Genomic DNA, 22,466 nt, shown 5'->3' with positions numbered 1-22,466 from the left:
TTTGGGGCATTACTGACAGCGTACACAGGAGGGCGCTGCAATCTTGCACAGAAATCTCAAAAGCGCTTGTTGAACTACAATTGACACTGAAGGATTGTCACTTTAAGTGGACTGTTGTCATTTGATGCTGTAAATTAGGTTAGTGGTAAACGGTGGGCAGATCGTGGTAGAAAGCTGAGCCGGGTCAGGTTTCGAATAATCTCCAGTAACTTGAACAATAACTTACACAGCCCTTTAATAAAGGGGATTTTAATGTAATCCGTGTCTTGTGATGTACGTAATAAACACACACACACAAACAGATATACAGCTTCACAAATAACAATTGTATATAAAAGGTAAATAACAAATAAACAAAAGTATATATATATATATTTATATCCTGTGTATATATATTTATTTGTAAAGCTGTACACACAGGTTTGCATAGCTAGGGTTATTAGGACATTGCAGTCAGTGTTTTGTGTGTGTGTGTGTGTGTGTGTGTGTGTGTGTGTTCTTATATGAATTTACACATAAAGACACGTGTCCTAAGCCACAGTTCCCTGCTCTGTTTTGATTTATTTGAGAGATCGATATTCTCCCCTCGGTGTTGAACTTGTGTGCCTGTCCCTTTAAGAGGGCTGAGCCTCCGAGGGTCGAGGCTTCACTTCTCTTCTCCTCCACCTGCTGCCCACTCCCATGCCTCCTCCTGATTGGCTGCCCGGGCCCAAATCCTCTTGAATGCTTTCAAACCAGACCCGAGTGTGTGGACATCCAGGAGGAGGAGGAGGAGGAGGTGGAAGAAGAATAATAAGGAGGAGAAGGAGGGGGGGGTTGCTCTGCTAATTGTGAGCTGGCTGGAGAACCCAGAGTGCCTCCACCGCGCAGCACCTTCACTAAAGAGGCTTATCCAGGACCGAGAGAGCAGCCGGTGAACAAAACAAGCAGGCTGTTCACTCGATCGTTCGCCATTTTTCCGAGTTAGATCAACACTCAGATCTCAGGTTGGTTTGCGCTTCACGTTTTTCCATCAGTGGGACGGAGGGATGTCCGGCGGCGGACGGAGGTCGGGATTCCTCACCGGGGACCAGCAGCTCACTGGAAACCACTGGTAATCAATTAGAAAAAAATCCATTCATCACGTGTTTGTGTTGTGGACGGAATGTGAGCAGCGAGCTCCAGTCCAGGATTCTCCTCCCAGAGACCAGTGAGGTTCACTCGCTTCATGCTCGCTTGGTCGTAGCCTCGCATCGGTATTTGTGCGCTCGGCCTGTTGAGGAGGACACACAGCGAGACTTTCAGGACCATGTTCTCCTTCTTTGACTCCATTCATCTGAGGGCTGGTTCCGATCGTTAACACCGAGACTCCGTGCGATCGACCCGAGACCGAGCCCCACACAGTCATGGCTAAAACCCCGTCCGAGGGAGCGATGGAGGACCTGAGCCAGCACACGGACGAGGAGCTGCAGCGGTGCAGCAAGGAGGATCTGATCCGGAGGCTGAGGAAGGTGGACGGGGAGAAGATGAACCTGATGATCGAGCACGGGAACATGATGAAGGACATCAACCGGAGGCTGCAGGTGCACCTGCATGAGATCCGGAGCCTGAAGGAGATCAACCAGAAGCTGCAGGACGACAACCACGAGCTCCGGGAGCTCTGCTGCTTCCTGGACGACGACCGGCAGAAGGGCAAGAAGCTGTCCCGGGAGTGGCAGCGCTTCGGCCGCTTCACCGCCAGCGCCATGTGGAAGGAGGTGGGCACCTACATGCTGAAGCTGAAGGAGCTGGAGGCCAACCAGGACACCGTGCTCCGGGAGAACACTGAGCTGAAGGAGATCATCTTCATGCTGGACGAGGAGAGGAACGGAGCCGGGTCCAGGAGCTCCATAGACAGCCAGTCCAGCCTGACCAACCTGAACGGGGGCACCGGCACGGTCAGGGATGTCGGGGACGGGAGCAGCACGTCCAGCACTGGGAGCGCTGGGAGCCCCGATCACCACAACCACATACACAAGCCCTCAGAGAACAGTAAGGTGGGCCCCACCATGAGGAGGTCCATGGATGACCTGTCAGCGCCACACCATCACAGGAGCATCCCCAATGGACTCAGTGGTGAGTACACACACACACACAGGTCCTCCAACTTCTTCCATCTGCCTCCACAAACTTGTCACCCTACCAAGTTTGTTGTGAGTTTTAAAAACATAACCCATAGACCCTTTTTTATTTTTTAAATCCCTTTTGATTTCGTTTTTTTTTTTTTTTTTTTTTTAAATCTTTGGGTCTATAAGTCAATCTTCTGGTCTTAAACGTATGACTGATTTTTAAAACCTCTCCAGAAAAGGGATCTCGATTTCTTACTTTTTTTGATGCCACTGAAGTAACACATTATTACTCTGTTCTATGTAGTGTGAGCACAGTAATCTATTACATCGGTACTCCTCTCCCTAGTGTCCTTCCCAGCAGATACAGCAGTCAGACAGTTTCACAGTCACCATATGTGTGTGAAGTCATGACAACATATGCTGATCAAAATTGCTGTGAAGGATTATCATGAGGAGGGGGGGTCTTGGCTTAACCTCACTGTAAAGTCTTGATTGGGGTGATTATCACACACACACACGTACACACTGACCACCCTGCATCCTTAAGTGGCCTTTTTAGTCCCACGCTACTGTCATTCGATTTTGCACTGATTTAGGTCACTGCACTTAGGGTCCTCAAGGAAGAGGACTTACCTTAATGGCTTTTGGAAGGGACTCAGGCAAATAGATTTTTTTTTTATTTTAGGGCCGTTCGCTGATTATCATTGTTGTCCTCGGCCACAGAGGAGCACTTGTGCCTGCTTAGGGCCCATCTGAAATGCATGGCAAGGGACCAGAAATCAATGTCCCTGTTTTAAGACCTAAATACGAAAGCTGGGATGAAACTGCCGTGATGGAACAAGAGGACACTAAGCCTCGGTCGGCTACATGGGCTGATAACTCGCCATGATCTGTTTGGCGAGGGGAATAAATAAACACATTCATGGGCCAAAAAACCCCATTTATTTCTTTATTTTATCGTGATGTACAAGGTCAGGGCGGATGTATGTTGGAGCTCAGGGGAAGCAGCTTCAAATTAGATCAGAGCGGTCATATGTTATCCATCAGATGGTCCTGGAATTGTGGGCCGTAAAAAGCCACTGGGATGTTAAGCGATATCAACGCACACACTCACGCTGACACACATTTTTTTTGGCAGTGTTTTGCTGTCATTATGTAACATCAATATTGTGTCTGCAGTGGCCCGGCACCTCTCTAAGCCGCTGTTGCGTTAGATGTGTGACATTGTGTGCCCCCTGAGGCCTCTGGCGCTGTGTGTTCATCACCGACAATGATGTACAGATATTCTATAACACGCTAGCCCCATTTCACTCGGGAGGTTTATTATTCCCTCGTTCAAAGCAATGCATCGGTAATGAGATCGATGTTATCGGGTGTTAAATAAAGCTGAGCATCACAAATCTTTCTGGCTTTAACATAATTGCAAACAACCTCATGCATAGAGGATCACAACTTCTATTGGCATTAGCTAAGATGTCAGTCGATTTTAAAAAACAACAGCAAAGCACTGGATCCCAATCTACTACTACTACTACTACTCGAGTCGGGTGACTGCTCCCAGAGGCAGTCCGATCCAACAAGTGCTTCATCACTTCCATCAATAAATAATCCTCTAAACCTCTGATGTAAAACATGCTGTAGTAGTTGCCTGCAGGTTTAAGCTGCAACTTCTGCAGAAAATCCTTCTCCAGCACAGACTTGCACCATTGGATGCTTGAAACCTGAGTGAAGCGACCATGTTGCGAGGGTCAGAACTGGTCGCGGTGTGAGGTCCGCAGAGTGGCTTTATTTTAATGCTGTCCAAATGCCAGTGGCTCCCTTGGGCATTTAGGAGGCAAGCTCGAGGACCGACGCTCAAGTGCTAAACGAACAGCATCTGTCCGGATGCCAGACACACACAGATGGGAAGAAGGGAGGGAGAAACGAGAGTAAAACCAACTTGTCTTGAGCTGGAGGCTTCTGTTTCATCCCATTACGGCTACATTTTAAGATTTTGGGCTAATGCATCTGTTTTTAAGATTTTTAATTTCTTCACAGGCAAATGGGGCACTGTGAGAGGAATGCGTGACAGAGAGCCCAGCGAAGGGCCCTCAATGGGTCTGGGTGGTGTTGTGGGAGTGCCGGAATGGCTGTAAGGGGTTGGCTGGGAAGCTTGGGGGGTGGAGTGGTGAGGGACTGTTGGAGGGCATAGTGAGCACAAAGGAGGCTGGGCTTCAGAGGCATCCCGCTGTCCGCTTAATTGAATTTCTTGTGCGTTGACACGGCTGACAACCCCTGCTCCCCCACACCTCTTCCTTTGGGCATGGCTGTGTATATGCATGTTTACGTGGACAGGGTGAGTGTAGTAGTGTGTAAGGAGAGCAAAGGAGAACAAAGGTTTAAAAGACAAACTGCTGTTTTTCATATCATATAAAAGTGACTTCTGTTTCCAGGCTCCTCACCGGCTGCAGTCTCTTCTGGTGGTCTGGCACCCGGCTCCAGTCAAAGGCCGTGTGAAATATGATGCTGTCACAGAGAGCTTGCATTAGGCTCCCCTATAGTGCCACAGACACAGAGTAAAACCTCATGAGATTAAGACAAAGTGGCCGAGCGAGACAGTAAAGTGGTGCTTTGACATTGTCCAGATGAACTGATAAAGAGCCTCTCCTGTAATAATGCTTGTTGACCTTAAGCAGACCCTCACACATTCCCCTGGCCTTTTAGCTGCCAAATGGCTTTTAAGGAACAGTTTTTTCTAATAACCACAGAGAGTGTGCAAGGCCTCTCAGACTAGTGCAGAAAAAAAAAAGACCCCGGGCTGACGTCAACGTATTGTGCTACTTTTACCACTTTGAAATCCCTCAGCATCAAGCCCGGGTGGGGATAGCATCTGATCGGCTCTCATCGTGCAGCAGGATTTTATTTCTCTGAAAGTATTTCTTCTCTTCAGAAAGTTCGCTCTGTATAGACCCCTTTATGATGTCACCAGTTTCCGTACATTAAAGTTGATTTTAATGGAGGGAGCTTGACTCATGCCACATGCCCTCAGTTTCTTAAAAGCTACTGCTGTCTTGGTTGATGAAAGTCAGTTCATTGCAGGCATGGACTGATTAGAAGCAAGCTCCCAAGGAAAGGAAACTTGGTTAAAATAAATATTGATTCATTAAATGAGTTTCGCCACAAGTTGCTCAAAGTGTGGTATGTATGTGTGCGTTTGCTTTTCAAAGGCTGGTGAGATGTTGAATTAGGCACAACTGCTGTTGACAGCTGGAGATTTGCACAGTAAAACCGTGGACCTTCATCACTGAAAAGGTTAACACTGGCCTTTTCCTTCCCTTTTTCAGAAAGGCTGGGTCAAACCACATTTTAAAATGGGTGAATTTGGTTTTAAGGTCAAAACGATTTTGAAATATGACTAAATATAAAGCTACCATGGTCAGCGCTGTGACCTTTAAGAGAACGGAAATCCAGAGAAAACAAATGGCGGACGCTAACACACGCAGATCATTAGCTGTGTTAAATAAACTTTTAATTTCCTCAGGCATATTCAGCCGCATACAAATAGGTTTTTTTGAATAATCTACAGATACATTGTCCTGTTAGCAGTGTATACCCACACAAGCTAGACTATCAAGGAGTCACTACATGGCCGACGACATAACCTTTGTACAGAGACACTTTTCAGACCTCATCACCACAGAGGCTGCCTGTCCATTCCGCTGCCTGCGGCTGTCAGAAAAACCAGTTGGATAGGTTTAGTGATTCACCGGAGATTAAGACTCAAAAGAGCTTCAGCTCAATCCATGAATGTGCATCTGATTAACATGTTGTGTCACATTCCCTGTGTCTGCTGCGTGGGTTTGCATCATCCCACAGCCTAACGAAATTGGGCTAAGGTTAATGGGTGACTCTGAAGTGTCGCTGGGACTAGTTGTTTGTCTCTATGTGTCAGGCCTGCGATATGCTGGAGACCTGTCCAGTGTTGGACCCCGCCTCCCACCCAATGTCAGCTTGGATTGGCTCTAGCCTTCCTAGAGGATAAGATAATGGATGGATGGATGCATGTTGTTTGACATTACAGGAGACTGCTTGAACTGTTCTCTTGAGTAAATTGTGCTGTTCCTGCGACACCATGCCTTCCTGTGTTTATTCCTTCTCCTGAGTCACCCAGTAAATCTCCGCACTTAGGGCTCAAATTAGGTTCAAATCAGTCCTAATTGACGCACTGACAAGTCGTAAAATTGTGTCTTTAATCTGGGGGTCTTTAGCACCTGGCCCTCGTGTGTGTGTTTAATATATGAGGTGCTACCGTGAGTGTGAACTCCCCTTTCTCATTCAGAGGCTTTCCTCTCTCTCTCGCTCTCTGTCTCTTCGGTTTCTTTTTCTTTCACCCTTGGGGAGTGACGTGACCTAAAAGCCTCACAATGAAACTGTAAAACCAGCCCTCCCAGTTGGCCGCGTGCATGTGCGTGTGTGTGTGTGTCTGTGTCATCATACTTACGAAAATTAGTGAGTGTCTTGACAGCCACATTCATGTGCGTCAGGAGCGTTTGGTTGTTCTCCTTTGTAGGTTAATCATCAATAAGCTTTAAAAGTTCAAACAAAGCATTCTAGTCTCTCTTGAGAATACAGTCTCGTACAATCAGGGTCACTTTTTATGAGAAAGAATCAAAGTTCTTGTTTGCTTTGTTTGCACGACTGTAAAGTCTTTATCGCTGCTTTAGTTTCTTCAAATAACGAGCTCGGGCTTTCAGTTTCTCTTTTGTTTTTCCTTAATCAAACATCAGTCGGTGAATCACAGCCTGCTAGTGAAAGTCAGCCTTGGCCCGTCATTGTGTGCCGGAGCTCCGTTCTCATTTCAAAAGAAACTGGTGGATCAACAACACAATGGTGTTTTCCTCTCGGCTGTGGTTTCATGTCATTGTCTGGCATGTCTGTAAGGCAAGAAAAGGGGCGTCTGAGCCGGAATAGGATGTTTTTGTCGCGAATGTCCTGTTTGTCCACCCTTGGATTCAGGTTTCGGTGTTCCGAAATGCTGACTTGAGTTCTTGCAACCTTACCCCTGGTTACATTTGTACTTTTCTCATAGAGGGCGGTATCAGTGTGTGTACTCAAAACTTTAAATAAAGGAAGAGCAACCACACTTGCTGACTTAATGGAAATTGTAGTTCTGATTTAATCGCGAAAAAGAATAGTATCACATCAGGTCATGTGAAAAGATGTAGTTGAAATTGTTGCCCTTTTAAAAACCTACTGCTCTATATAGAAATGCTGATATATAATTTCTGTCAATGTTTGCAAACTTCTACCAAATTCACAAAGGAAGGCACTAAAATTATCTTATGAACTCCCCCTGGTTTTGTTGACATTTAAATATACATTTTTATCTTCCTCAGTGACTGACTAGCGTCAGGTACTGTTTGTTTGGCTTGTGTTTCCCAGCAACCTGCCGGTGTGAGGCCGGGTCGGCTGATAACGCTGATAATGGAGTAGAAACACACACACACACTTAGAAGAGAGAAAGAGACAGAGCCACCGGGGGAAACTCTCAGCTGTGAATGAAAGGCCAGCCTGTCAGGATGTCCCACATTCCTGGATAAACAAAAGAGGAAGTGGGTCTCTCTGTTCTTAGTGACACAGCAGGAATGAGACTGCAGCAGAGAGGAACAGGAAGATGGAAAATGATCAAGACGCGTGTGTCTCTAGGTCATTCTTCTGAACTTTTGCCTCCTCCCCTTCTGTCTTCTGTTACCTGACTGACTCGTCTTCTCCTGTCGCCCCCTCTCGTTCCATCTGCATCCGTCTCTCTCCCTGTTCTTGTGAACCTGCCGTCTGATCCGCTGCCCGTTCATTCCCATCATTTCAGCACTCGGCCGACAGAATGAGGTTATTGAGCCAGCGTGAGTCTTGCACACAGGGACATACTCACTGTAAGGACTAAAGCCTAATGTCACATGCATCAAAACAATGTAGGCGCTTACAAATATTTGGGCATTTTTTTAGGTCCTGTGTCTCTCTCCATGTCCATGTCCTTTTTTGTTGACTGGGCAGTGGGCTGCTAGTGGGGATGGGTCGCTCTGTTGCCTAGGCAACGGCAATGATCAGTGGGGCGATCGTGGACGGCGCCCATGCTTAGCCTCAGAGTCGCTGAAGCGGAGGCAAGTAAAGGACAGGGGGGATGGGGATCGGTTTCGGCATGGTCGGCCTTTATGCTGGTTGACCCGTGCAGAATGATGCTAGCAGTAGTAAGGTCAGCTGTGTGTGTGTGTGTGTTTGTGTGTGTGTCTGCTGTTTCAAAATAACTCTCACATTAGTTACAAATAGGGTGTGGTCAGACTTATGCTCATTTTAACTTGAAAAATACCTGAAGTTGATAACCAACTTTACTTTCAGATGTTACTTGAGTTATTTTAAGAAGCAGATACAGCCTGGCAGCTTCATCTATTCTGATATAGGGTTTTTCCCAATATGCAATACGACTCTGAGATACCTAATCTCTGTATTTACTAAATACTGTGTTCTCTTCGGGGGCAGTTCAACAAGTTACACCCTTCTTAAACGTGTTGTGGCCTTTTCTATTTGCACATCCAGAAACATTTAGTATTTATACTTTTCTTTGTATCATCGAGAAAAATATAACACCAGTAGTGCTCTTTTATCTCTGTTTTTGGTCTCTACCAACTCCTAAAGAAAAACACCTTACACTTTGGCTGTGAAACGTTTCTAACAGGGAGCACTGAGTTATAAGCTCTTTGCTGCTAGTTAGCAGAATGTTAATCATACAGTAAAGTTGTGTACCATCAAGCCAAAACAATGACTGGAAAACATCCATATCTGAAATGAGACTTCAGAGTCAGGTTAATATATAAAAAAATCTATTGGATTTTGCAGGTTTAAAATAATTCTTGGTTGGTATTGTGTTTCTTGGCTCTTTATCATCTAGTAAAGACTTACTTAATTCAATTGTATGTGATGCTGCTGCTGCTCAGTCTAGGACAGTAAATCCAGAGATTCCTCTTCAAAATACACCCATATATGGATATATATATATATACATATAATGTTGTTGACTTAAAGGAGGGAAAACCTTACTCGCTCCAATTACCATAAAAGTAAATGCACTTTAATTTGGTGCAGTAGTAGTGTCTCTCGTAAAAGTGATGAATAACATATTTAACAAGCCCTTAAAGATTGCTTACTACGTTGTAGCTTGGCTTTATAATTATATAATCCTTAACTGAATAAAGTTAATCTTATTTACGGACTCTGCACCCTTGGCAAGACCCTTTTATTGATCTGTGTCCTGTATCGGATCCAAACTGCTGATTAGGATGTAAAGGACATACACGGGAGGGAATTCAATAGAGCAACTGGCGTCATTGTCAAAAACCCATCTGGGGCTGCTCCATAAACTCACTATCAGCAATTCAGTTTTGTCTGTGCATCATGCCCGGTGACCTTCCGCGGTGGAATGGTCCCAGGTTGCCAAAAGACAGCAGCTTCTAGACAGAGCATCTCTTCATCAGCTCCTTTCGAGGCCCGGGAGGAACAAGGTGTTCATCTGGATTTTCTGGCCTGTCAGCCGTTCGCATTTGGTCACCATGACATTGGAGGCCGGAGTCAGCAGATGTTTTCCATTTTTTTGCATTTTAATACTGCCGTCATTCACCCGGACTTGTAGTTTAACAGTTACGGATGGTTTTAGTCCACGCTTGATTGCCTGTAATCTCGCCATGGGGCAACCTTTGCTTGGTCCCATATGGAATGGCTCATTACTTTTCAAGTTGAGGGACACGTTGCTTCCTTTGGAATCTGTGCAAATGTTTTAGCTGCCAGCTGTTGTGATAACAAAGATATCGAAACCCTTGATTTGATGCCTAGACAATAACAAATTCCCAGTTTTCACATAGTTGTGCGTACCTTTGCATAACTGCAGCACCAGAAAAATGTGAATCTGGCCTCGGCCCCACAAGATGGATGAGATAATGTGAAGCTTTGACGGTCAACCGAAAGCATCTGGAATGAATTGCACAGTCTCGGTGCTGTTGCTCCATCCTCGGGAAGATTTTATTATGAATGGTTTCAGGTAACCGCTCTGCTATCCTGTATGCTAATTTCCTCTTGCAGGCTGGTTTTATGTGCCAAAACTGTTGTAACTTGGGAAAACGTTTCCTTATTGTTCTGGGATGGGCCTTTGAGACAGACCTTTCTCCGGATTCTTTCTTGTTACTTGGAGCCTGAAGCAGTAGCTGCATGACGAGCGGGGATTATGCGAGGAATTAATCCAGAAGTTGGGATGCTTTCTTGTTTTGCTAAATATGTTAAGAATTAAATAATTTGGGGAACATATGACTTGTCTTTTAGAGTCTTCTGTTACGGCAGGGGAGTTTGAGAGATTGCAGTCCTCCTCCTCCTCCTCCTTTTCTATTAATGCCCCACATTAATGCCGCTCTGGCCATCTGTCGGTGTGGCCTATTGTTGGTGTTACAAAGATGGTGGGAAAAAGTAGTTTCCCCTCGGTCTCACGCGAACAGATCTGAGTAAATCTGCCTTTAGCTTGGAATGTGCTGCAAGACATTTTAAACTTGGAATTGTTTCCCTCTCTTGGCATTTAAACAATTTTTTAAAATTTGGTTTTCATGGAAAATGTCTCTGCTCTGAATTTTTCATTCCTCGGCTCAGGAGGTTATGTCTTTGTCAGCGCTTTTCTGTTTGTCTGTTAGTTACTAGGATAAGTAGATTCATGAAATAAATCAGGAATGTTCAAATGACTGATATTTATAGATGTGTATTGACTATTGATACAGATCCCCCCCGAAAATCTGGATCTAGTGAATTTAAATGTGGTTTCATAAGGGGACTGTTTCTGAATGGCAGGGGAATCTGCTTTTTTTAATTTGATTCTTGTTTAAATGTGTTTGCTGTGTTTAGAGTTTTTTTTGTGTTAATATTCCCTGTTTGCATTCATATATGACACAGAATATGTAAAGAATGAGTATCATACCTCAAATAAATAAGGCCCCATTAATAGTTTAAGGTTCTGTTGTATAGTATAATAATGTATAACTGACTTCTCCCTCTAACTTGATAGGAATGAGCTTTATAGAATCAAATGATATATGACCTCCCACAAGAGCTCGGCTTTCTGCCTTCAGTACTAAATGGAAAACATTCAAAATATCTAAATTTTTCTCAGCGGATAAGGCGTTTATCTAAGCTATGTCAAGATAGATAATGAAACAAGACACCGGAGCAGCCACGTCAGTAACATAAATAATCCAAACATATTTAGAAATGTTGTAACCTTCAGTCCATTCATGTTACCCATTGGGTCCGAAACCTGTCTGCCTGGTGCTTTCTTAAATAAAATATATGAAAAAGAAATTTGACAGACGAAAAGTAGGTGAGTCACCTGGGGAAGGTCAGAAGACAGTTTTGAACTCTCAGTGCTATAAATACATCATCAATGCTCCCGCGCCATGAAATATTTATTCCAAAAAACTATTAATCTCTCTTTCCCCTGTGTCACCAGTTGTGCTGCTCATGATAAGTACTCGGCAGCTATATTATCTCTGTTGAAATTTCATCAAAAATGTATTAAGACCACCGCACTTAACAAGGCTCCATCTCGGATTATAAAGGGCTGATCAAAGTCATTATTCATTTGAACTGCCAAGCGCGGAGAGTTCGATTCCAGCGGTACGACTGTGACAATCATAAAGCGCTTAGTTGGAAGCTGATAAACACATGAAAATGCAAGCTCACGGAAAAGGACTGGCAGCCTCGATAGATGAGAGGCAGAGAGCTACAAGTACAAATGCTTCTTTATCTTTTCATTTTATTGCGTGTGATTGATATTCATGGCATTGGGGGATATGTGTGCTGGCATTAATGTTGGTGGAACAATCAGGGATGTCCACACGATTATCTAAAACTCTGGAGATGTTCCTGGGTCCCCTCCGATCCTCTTTAACTCCATCTGCCTTAGCTCAGGGTTCAGCAGATGCACAGATAATGTCAGATTACACGTGGGCTGCTTGGCTCTGGTTGGCCGCAGAGCCAGGTCTTAAAAAGAGTACTGGCGGGGGTAGATCGATGGAAAGTTGACCGGAAGAAGGGATGGAGAGAGTGCTTTGATGGAGGTTACACAGGGCTCACACGTATGCCTTGTGTTAACGCTTGACGGTGGGCGTGCCTGAACAGATATTTTCTCCGTCCACACAACCTTCATTTGACCAAATATCTCTATTTTTACAACACCACAAAAACAACCACAAACACTCAAACAAGCATGCCAGGCCAATGGGTGGCAATAAAGTCAATGATCAGTCAAATACCAGAGAGAAAGCGGGCGTCCAAATAATATTGGGTGAAGCAGATCCCTGTGATTGCTGCATATGTGGTGCAGTGATGTTAAATTAAGTTTATAGCTGCCATTGTTGTTGTTCTTTAGGGCGACATCATCTTTTACCAAACGATGCATTTTACATGGAAGTCCGAGCATTTAAGTGAAAAGTATAATTTTGACGGATTTGGTGTCAGATTGGGCAAATGGAACCACTTATTCATCTCTGGAGGGTCATCACACAGCATATTTCTCACTCTCAATGTCATCTCACTGAAGGGAGATGACATTTCTGACAGCCAGTTATAGCCGGCCTGTTTTTCCTCTCTTTCTCTCAGCGCTGTGGCCTCTTTAGTTCCGATCTCACATCGCTCTGCTGCTCTGCTGCTGTTGTTTTTTTGGAGGAGTTCAGAATCAGCACATTTTGAATTGGGAACAGCAGGAAGGCAATACGGGTCGGTGTACATTTGACTCTGTGTGTTTCTCATCAGGCACCAAGCTGCCCTATATTCTCTCCTCTAATCCTGGAGCTCAAAACAATGATGTGCTGTCCTTAAAAGTTAAATGGGACCTTCTCACAGCTCCATCTGAGAGCTGTGTATGAGTCATTCTCGACAACTACCAATCCACTGAAATTAACATGAGGCGAAGACCAAGAACAGTGAGAGGACACAGGCCTCTCTGCATAAAAAGTCTTTATAAAATATAAAAAATGTTGTGTAATGTGCCAGTGAGTTATTTACCAGGCATCGACCTAAAATCTTGTTGTTAATTCGCTTTTGCTGAGTAAATAAGCTTGTTAAACATTAGCGCTTCTTTAATAATTAAAATTGTCAATTTTTGTGATGTCTTTCTTTTAGATTTTTTTGGTCACTGTCCCATTCATACTAGTTTTAAGTCTTGCAGGTCTACTGGGGCTGGGCAGTAAATCAAATTTTTCGTACAGAGCAAGATCTACTCATATCCCACTTAAATCTCGTTTAGGTAAAGTGAGGATGGTTAAGCATTCCTAGTAAGAGTTCATTGGTTTCTGGGGTTCTCATTGAGACTTAGCAGAGCACATATGTCGTTCATCAAGACCAGACAGTCCCCGAAATCCAATCAAGATAGATGTCCGTCCTCTTAATAAGCCTAATTTGTTTTCATCAACATCCAGGAATAATTGCCTGGAAAATAGGTGAAAATGTAAAAAAAACTCCATGAAATGTTAAAAAAAATTATTTGTCCGAATCCACAACAATACTGAATGGGTTATTTCTTGGCCTATGTCCCACCCACCTTCACTGAGTTTTATGTAAATTAATTTAGCAGTTTTTGTGTAAACCTGCTGACAAACAAACAAACCAACCAAAACAAACAATAAGGACGAAAACTTCCAACCTCCGAGGTGAGGTAGAGATTATATTGTAGGAAAAAAATTGCCTAAACACAAATAAGAACATCTTAAAATATTAAGGTGAGAGATCTATAGCGTTATATATTGCGCCTCTGATACTTGTTCTTGATGCACATGCTCCAGAAGCTGTGCCGCTCCTAATGATGTCTGATTGGATGAGGAATCTTAAGTGAACTCAGTGAACCTACACATCCGCTTTCTTATACATGCACTCTCGAGCAAAAAAAAAAAATATCTTTCTCCACAATTTCTTTAATGATTCCCTCTTTGGCTGCCTCTATAGCTATACCCGGCACAATTTTCTGCGATCTCGGAAATAGATTAATGGAGCAGCAAAACCAGCCAAGGGGGATTTCAGGAGAGGTTTAACAGTGTTATCTCCCATATATCCTCTGTGTCTTACCCGCTCTTCTCTCAGTCTACAAAAGATGTAAGGTAAGGGATTAAACCAATGAGGTTTCAGCTCTGTCGTTGGCTCTCCTAAACCCGGCAGAGTGTTTGGTGGAGAGGGCTTCTCTGCTAAAAGGATTTGAAGATCCAGTGCTGCCCACCACTCTTTTAAAAACTTGGCACGTAGCCTCGCATATGATATGCACCGTATCAACCGAGGCACTCTCTTAAACCCTTTAGAACACATAACGGTGTTAAATGGCGTGCGCACTTTATGAAAGTGCCCTCGTTGGGGTGCAACAAGGTGCCCTAACAGGAAGTAGATGGATAAAGGATGGGGCGAAGCATGAAAGTGTCTGCCAAGAGGGCTGTTGAGGAAAAAACCTCTGAGAGAAACATGCAAGGTTGAAGATCCAGGAGCAACAGAGGACACTGCAGAGCAAGCGGCTTCTACTTTTCTGCTTGTTGCTAGGCTACCATGCCCCTTTTTTCCCTTATTATGGGGTGTGCTTTGCCATGCTCTCTCTATAGACTAGCACCTCCTTTAGCTCCGTGCCTCTCCAGAATAAATCCTTCTCCTTCCCGTTGGACAAATTTCTCAGATTTCGTTATTTTTTGGTCAGAGAAGTTTTAAACAAGTTTAATCTTGTTTCGGAGGAATGCGCTCACGGCCAGTGATTCTTTGTTGCCACCGGTGATGTGCTCCCTCAAGGAGGTATGTGTACTGTATACCTCTGTGTACTGTATACCTTCAGGGCCTCCTTGTACTCGGCACATGCACAACAAACAAAAGCAGCGGGCATGAAGTGGAAAAGGATGAGGAGGAGGACTGAGCCATGTGCAACCAGTTAGTGATTCTTCTGATCCGGGCTCTGTATGGTGCAGCATTTATACAGTTTGGAACAAGATGAAAGGTTCAACATAGTTTCCATGCAGAGATTAATAATTGACCGTTTGGAAAATGATGAGATAATAGCATCAATATAAGCATGCCAAGTCGAATGAAAGCAGAGGCAAGCAATCAATGCCCATTGTGTTTATGTTGTATTTACCACAGTCGTGGCAGCACGGTTAACCAAATGGGTGGAAAGGCTGACGGAGGAGGGTTTTTTTGGGGGGGGGAGCCCACATTAGTGGCCACGTGCAGCCGATGAGGGTTGCGGAGGAAAGGGGAATCTGGGAGAAATGAGGCGAGTTTAAAAAAATGCGGAAGAGGGAGAGGTGGGATTAGGAAAACTAGATGAAGGTTGAGGGTTATTGATAGTTGTGGCCGGAGGGAAGTGGAGAGAAGAAACGAGAAAGCACCAAAGTTTAAACAAAGGTGAAATGAGCAGCGATGAGGCAAAAAGAGATGGATGAGGTATAGGAAGAGCGGATGAGGTGGAGGAGAAAAAGGGACATGGAAAAACGAGAGTACAAAAGAGAAGATGTCACTGCTGGGGGGCACAGCTGGAAATTGGCCCCCTCTGAAACCTCAGCTGCTGCGGCTGAGAGGGTGAGGGTAGAAGAATAAAAAAAAAAAAAAAACCCAAAAGGCTTGAAATATCACTGAACGACAACTTCCTGCTTACTTTTCATCAATTATTTTCAGAGGAAATGGGAGTTTCATTCTGAAAACCTTTGATTTGTTCAGATTCTAAATTAAGAAAGGAGTACTGATGTACATTATACAGGTATGTAACTAAATCCAACAAATAGGACCCTATGCAAATCTCTATTATAGCTGTGCTTTTATAGATTTACATATGACCCTGAGTGACCTTCATAACTAAACCAGCTTGGAACCTATTCCTGTCGCTAAATGTTTTGCTACAATCAAACATGTCAGTGGGGTCTAAAGTTGACTTATTTACAGTTTTGAAATGAGTAACGAGTTTCACTCTGAGACTGTAAGATTGGCTTTATTGCAACACCGCACGTGTTAACAACTCTTGGGTGGGACCGTGCCTTTAAATTCCGAGGGAATGTCTATAAGAAGAGCACCCTGACAGGAACTTGGATGCGAGGTAAAGCGAGCGCAGCATATTGTCATTGTGTCATAATAAAAACAGCGAATTGGTTACATAAATCAGGCGTCAGTGTCTGTGAACGTTCCCCGTTGTTGCCTCTCGGGATTTAATGCGCGGAGAGAAAATAGTGAGAGACGGGTCGAATGAGAGTTCATATTCCACAAGTCGTAGAGGGAGAGATATGCTTTCAATTATTTACACAGATGGGTCTTACACTGCAGTACTGAAGAGCACGGCGTATGTTATACAAAAATGTAAATAAAGCTAATTAGGATGCTGCCTTTCGCCGTCTGAGGACCGCTGACCGTCGTGGGAATGCGCACGGATGAAGTGCAGACTAGTTCTGCTGAGGTCTGCTGAGGACAGTGAAAAGTGTATTACTGGTGCAGTTTAGCAAAAAATTCTATAACAACTGTGCATTTTGTGATGAGCAACATTCAAATTGGTCAACTTCCAGCCAAAAGCATTTCAAAAAAAGTATTAATAATCCCAAGGGTAATTGCTAAATTGTCACAAAATGCACATTTGTTATAACTATCTGCCCCACTCTATGGATTTTTCAACCGTCCACAGTGCCACCGACGTGACAGGATTTCTCCCAGTGCTCACGATGGTCAGTGTGATGGTGAGAGAGCAGGGCATGATGGGAGGCTGAGCCAATCTATGCACACAGCTCTTCAATGAAGCAATGAGGCAAAGCACTATGGTAGAGATCTTTGATGCTATTTGAAGTGAAACAGTTTTTTGGTTCATAATGAAACTGGGGTGGGACATATAAGACTATGGCGTGCAGCCACAGTCTGGGTAATTTATGGGAAACACTGGGAGCAGATAAATATGCTGACATCAGTCTCTAGCCTGCAGCATTAAGTTTAAGTTTTAATAAGGACAATTAAAAAGTCAGGCTTGCAACTTTCTTTTTGCACACGGTACTGGCACCACACATATGCAACAAAGTCAATAATACATGCCTTTGTTTCTATGTCTAATTTTATCCTGTGCATGGTTGTGGGAAACATATCCCAACACTCATTGGGGGAAATATGAACTAATTCCACCGGGTCTCCAAACAGCCGAAAACACTGGATTCATTGCCATTTTGAAACCGAGAGAGAAGCAGCACAAAATGTTTGTCCTGGCCAAAGCTAGCATATGTTCCTGTTTCCTAATCTGGAGCTTTTACAGTAAGATGATTAGAGGTTTGATAACCCTCCATATATAAAAAAAAGGCATAAAACGGATAAAGGCTTGTTCAGAGCGAGTTAGCCCTCACTTAACCTTACTCAAAATCAATTTTCTTAAGCTATATTTGACTTATTTAGAATCAGCTGAGACAGAACATGGCCGGCCTTGTCCGCATCTCACTGTCTCCTCTGCCAGTTTCTGCCAGTGATCTGATTTGACCTCCCTCTGTTAGTAAGACGCAGTGAGTCAGAGGGACCACCTGGTCACTGTCTCGGTGGACAGCTGCCACAGACATATGAGGCCGGGCAGCGTCTGACCCGTCTGTGCCGTGCAAGGTGAAGTCAGTTCAGATTTTATCGGTGACGCATCCCTGGAGCCTTTTTTTTTTCAGTTTGTAGAGGTGACTGAGGCAACGGAGGTGATGCAGGTAACACGGGTCAACTTTTTATAGACGGTGAAACAGCTTTACAGCATATGACGACTGATTGCTCATTTTTTATTGGGCAAATATATAAAAATAAACAGCCAAATAGCTTTTGAGCACTGAGCAATAGATTTTGATTATTATTCATTCAGGGTGTTGACACATTTAGATTGTGATCGTATCACACCTCATTAAATGTCTGTGGCCCTGTTACAACCTAGTATCTTGCACAAGATCCGGATTGTGTGTTGCTGCAGCTGGTTGCAATTCACTTGAAACAAATATGCATCTGAAAAATACAGTTTTATTTAACCTTCTGAAAGCTGGTGTTTTGTTTTGAAGCCTAATATCCAGCATTTGTTAGTGTATTGAAGAAGCGTATTACTCATGTAAAGAAATTTGCCTTTTTTATGTGTCAGAAGAAAGAGATGGTTGTTCACTAATCAGAAGATGCATGCTGAAGTGTCTTTGGGAAAAATACTGAAAACTGCCCCTGTTGGCTGTACAGACAGTGTGTGAAAGGTCTGTGATAGAATAGGAGTAGCATATAGAAGCCCTTATATGAAAGTGTGTGTGAATGGTTGAATGTGATTTGCGTTGTAAAGCGCATCCAGTGGTCGATAAGACTAGAAAAGCTCTACACAAATGTAGAACATTTGCATTTTGGGAAATACACTTTTTAGCTTTTTGGGACTTTTTGGGATCCGGGTGTCGATGGGTTTTTTGACCAGTGGAAATAGGGGCTTGATTTTTACTGTGGTTCACCATAAAAAAAGGTACCCGAGAGCTAATGGTTTCTATGTGTGAGATTCATTCTCAAGATATCAGTGTGAAACTACCCAAGCAAGCTGGATCATGAGGGATTCATCACATAAAATATTCCCTGTCTTTTAAAACCATTACTCAGCAGCCTAAGTATTTTATTGAACCGCATCCCACAGTTCAGTGGCTTGGGAATCCGGCGGCAGCACATCACCCACAGTTCTAATTTTCCAGTCAGAAGCAGTTTTATTTTATAGTTTGGGATCACATTCTGCTGCTTTGCATTTCATTTATGGGACCCAGACAGCAAAAAAAGAATTTGTCAAAGGCCGCGGCTGTTAGATTGATGAGTATGACTTATGGCTCTGCCCCATCAGAGTATGTATCAAACCAAACTGCCTCTGTAACCGCCCTGCTGTGCAAGTGATAGCCATGCATCATAAAGTGAGAAAGCGTGACTTGACGACCAGATGATGGGGTGTCAGGAAGGTCTTGTGTAATAAAATTACTGGTTGATGAGTTCCCATTAGGTTTTATTAGGTATTTATACGTGTGTGTGTATATGGGAACGTGAGATTGGGGTCTTCATCAGATTGATTCAGGGAAGGTTAACCATCTGGCTATAAAACCTCTAGTCCCACTCGCTAATGGAATTTGTTCTCGTGATCCCGCCCTTCCGTGTGTGTGCGTGTCTTTGCCCCCTGTACAAGCTACACTAATAAACCTAATGGCTACATAGTCAGAGGTGGGGCTTGGTCCTATTAAAAGGATGGAACACTTCAGTGCTGCAGTGGCAGTTAGGGCATATGGACTGTTATGATATACCACAGCACAGTATAAAATGACATTTAAAACCCTGCTGGCACACTGGAATACAGAACATATATATAATGCTGTAATGCACTCCATCATCCAATCAAATGCAATGGCCTAAGCTTGTTTAACATAGGCTGCAACACTGGTTGTAAATGTCATTATTGCCTCTTGGGTGGAAATGGGGTTGATGTTTCTGGCAGCTCTGCTTAATGAAGTCATTCATTAGCTGCGATTACTGGAGATATTTACTGGTGGGACAAATTGCTGTTGTGTGATTGGAGCTGGGTTTGGTTGACGTCCTGCTAACACACACGTACACGCACACACACACAAACACACACGTGAACGCACAATCAAACTAAGCATTGTCCCAGTTCATCCTTTATGCTCTTTGTTTGCTGGGTCTGTGGTGATGCTTGTTGGAGTTCACTTTCTGAAACTGTAAAAGTGACCGGCAGTTAATCAGCCGCGGCAGGGAAAGGCCTGCTGCCAGTCTCAGTGGCAGCAGGCCGCTGCTGCAAAAAGAGCTGTTCACCTGTTTATTCAGAATTCAGTGAAGCTCCACTCGAACCGGAGACGTTAGATAAATAGAAGATAAATACTATTCTTGTATTTGCTATACATGGAAGAATAATAGTACACTGGTTTATACACAGTTTAACATGTGTGTTCATACGTCAGTCAATCATTGACTATCAGTTCACTAAAATCGATGAATTTAAAATAACTAGAGCTGTCTCCCTTCAGAAATCAAGTATATGTTTGTTTACTTAGATTTCAACATATTTTAAATGAATATATTAATTATAAAATTTCTCATCAATTGTCAATCGAAGCTATTGATAATTTCCCCCATATGATAATCTGTCATGGTTTTTGTTTCGACATGTGGCTCCTTCATTGGTCACATGCCTGAATTACTGCTTTTCTAAGTTTTTCCTGTAAATTACTCAAATGCTACCTGTTAAAAAAAAAAAAAAAAGTGGTCTCTGATTGTATGCATAGCAACCTGTGATTATGGCACACAAACAGTGTTGAGCAAATGTTTTTGAACCGCTTTAAGTTTGAGTCTAAAAAGGTAAGAATAACTGATGACAGAGCAAAACTGCAATTCGTCACGCTGTCATTTCAGCTCAAGTCAGCCAGAGTTTGTGAGACAAAACCGTCAATTTTGGAGTGTACACTGTGCTTCAGGGTCCATTTGGAGGCAATTAGACAAGATCAGACACCTTGGGAATGCCTGGCAGTTTCGCACCTTTGAGCTTTTCCTTTTACACACGCACATTCACATACATGTACACACACACACATACACACAAACGCACATGTGATTTCCCTCTGTCTTTGAGCTGCGAGGCATCCTACCAACGGCACAGGAAAGCTTTTGTGTGTTTCTGAATATGTGTGACAGTGTATGCACTATGCAGACACTTTGTAGATAAAAATGTAATTTTTTTGGTCTGATGCTGCTTCTTACAAGGAGGTTTCATGTTCTGGGTATAAAAATAGCCAGTTTCTGTGGATGACTGTTATATATATATATATATTTTTTTTTTTGGCTCAGTGTCCCCATTTGAACGCGCTTCACACCGTTCTGTCCTTCAGAGGAGGACGTCTCGGAGTTGTGCACATAGGTCACTTCTCGCCAGGAGGTCGGAGGGATTTTGAGTTGATAAGTAAGCCAGAGAAACACAGAAGGGACAAATGCAGCGACATAGATAATAAGTCCAGGCTTTTTCTTCTGTAGCGAGAGACTTGGATGAAGCCAGCGCTAACCACTCATAATGAGATGTAATAGAATTCCCTGGGTTATTATGCCTGTTTCTGTCCTGTCTGCACAGTATCTGTTGTCTCCCTACTGTACGTCTCGCTCTCGTGCTCCTGTTTCCTTTCTAATGGCCTGTTTTCCTGACAACTGCGGAGTATAAGCGCTGTCGCCTTCGCTTAACTTCAGCGCATCTCAAAATGCTGCTGTCGGGTTGAGTCAAAGGCCATGGAACTCCACTCCAACATCAATCCAATTTTAGTGGTGGTTACGATGAGATAACTGTCTATCTGGACAGCTCTTACGTAAAGCCTCTTTCTCTTTGTGGCAATTACTGTGCTAATGGCCCTTCACAGATCCCTTTTATCCACCAGTGCTTGGTTAATAGTTGGTAATAACCCAGATGACACCAGTTAATAGAGGGGGTTTTGTTTCTCCAGGTTATTTTGTGAGAGCTTTGTCTTTGTGAAGTTAGAAAATACTCAGAAGCTCCACAGGCCATTATGATAAAGTTTAACAGTGACCGCCCACTTTGAGTTTGGCTCTGGAAGTAAATTTCTCAATCTCCCCCATCCCCAACTAACTTTAGATTTGAATAAACAAAGAAATATATGGACAAATATTGGACATAGCCAAGGCTACAATCAACGACTGTACATAATTATTTTAATTCCAGGCCGGATGCTCCACGATCTTATCACTTTCATGTTGGTTTTGAAGACTATTTTCGAGTTACTGAACATAACAACCAAACTAATTTCCCCATTAAAAAGAAAATAAAGACCTACAAGGTAACAAAACATAATTTGGAAAAACAATTACAGACCATTAAGACCAAACTGATTTTTATTAAGTGTGCAATTCTAGTACGAACAATCAACAAGAATTTTGACATGGTTTAGGCTTGTATTCAATTACAAGAATTAAGCATAAATCCCATCCTTAAATGAACATTGGTTTCAAAGGGTAAACGACACTCAGGCTAAGTGCACTATTGCTACTTAAGATTAAAGGAAATTGGAATGAGGAAGCTTACTTTTCCACCCAAAGTGAATCGAGTGCTAGTGCTGGAGCTGGTTGAACTTGTGAACTGTTTAAGAACCAGTTTGCTTTTCCATTGGCTAGATCCGAGTTAGAGCCACATCATTACGTCAACACTGTCTAGGTCTCCAGGCCTCAACTGTATAATTGAAACCACAAACTGGCATTTACTTATTATATGTTATTAAAGAGAGTTAGAGAGAGAGAGAGAGGACTGTAGCATGGTTGTAATGATCTCTCTGTAATCGTTCAGGATCTAATATCGTC

General features: G+C 43.3%; 1 protein-coding gene across 4 annotated transcripts in view; it reads left to right on the top strand.

Moving 5' to 3' along the window:
• Positions 1 to 807: 807 nt before the first annotated feature.
• The window catches only part of ccdc85cb (coiled-coil domain containing 85C, b), a 47,589-nt gene continuing 25,930 nt past the window's right edge, over positions 808 to 22,466 (top strand). For all 4 annotated transcript variants that reach the window (XM_061091854.1, XM_061091853.1, XM_061091852.1 and 1 more), the window contains exon 1: positions 808 to 2,094. In XM_061091854.1, coding sequence (XP_060947837.1) covers positions 1,386 to 2,094 — 709 coding nt within the window. In that variant the 5' untranslated portion in view covers positions 808 to 1,385. The remainder of the gene's footprint in view (positions 2,095 to 22,466) is intronic.

This window comes from Limanda limanda, chromosome 18 (assembly GCF_963576545.1).
Source record: "Limanda limanda chromosome 18, fLimLim1.1, whole genome shotgun sequence".
NCBI classification, from domain to species: domain Eukaryota; kingdom Metazoa; phylum Chordata; class Actinopteri; order Pleuronectiformes; family Pleuronectidae; genus Limanda; species Limanda limanda.
The sequence above is the reverse complement of the archived record's forward strand: the minus strand, read 5'-3'. Positions and strand labels throughout refer to the sequence as shown.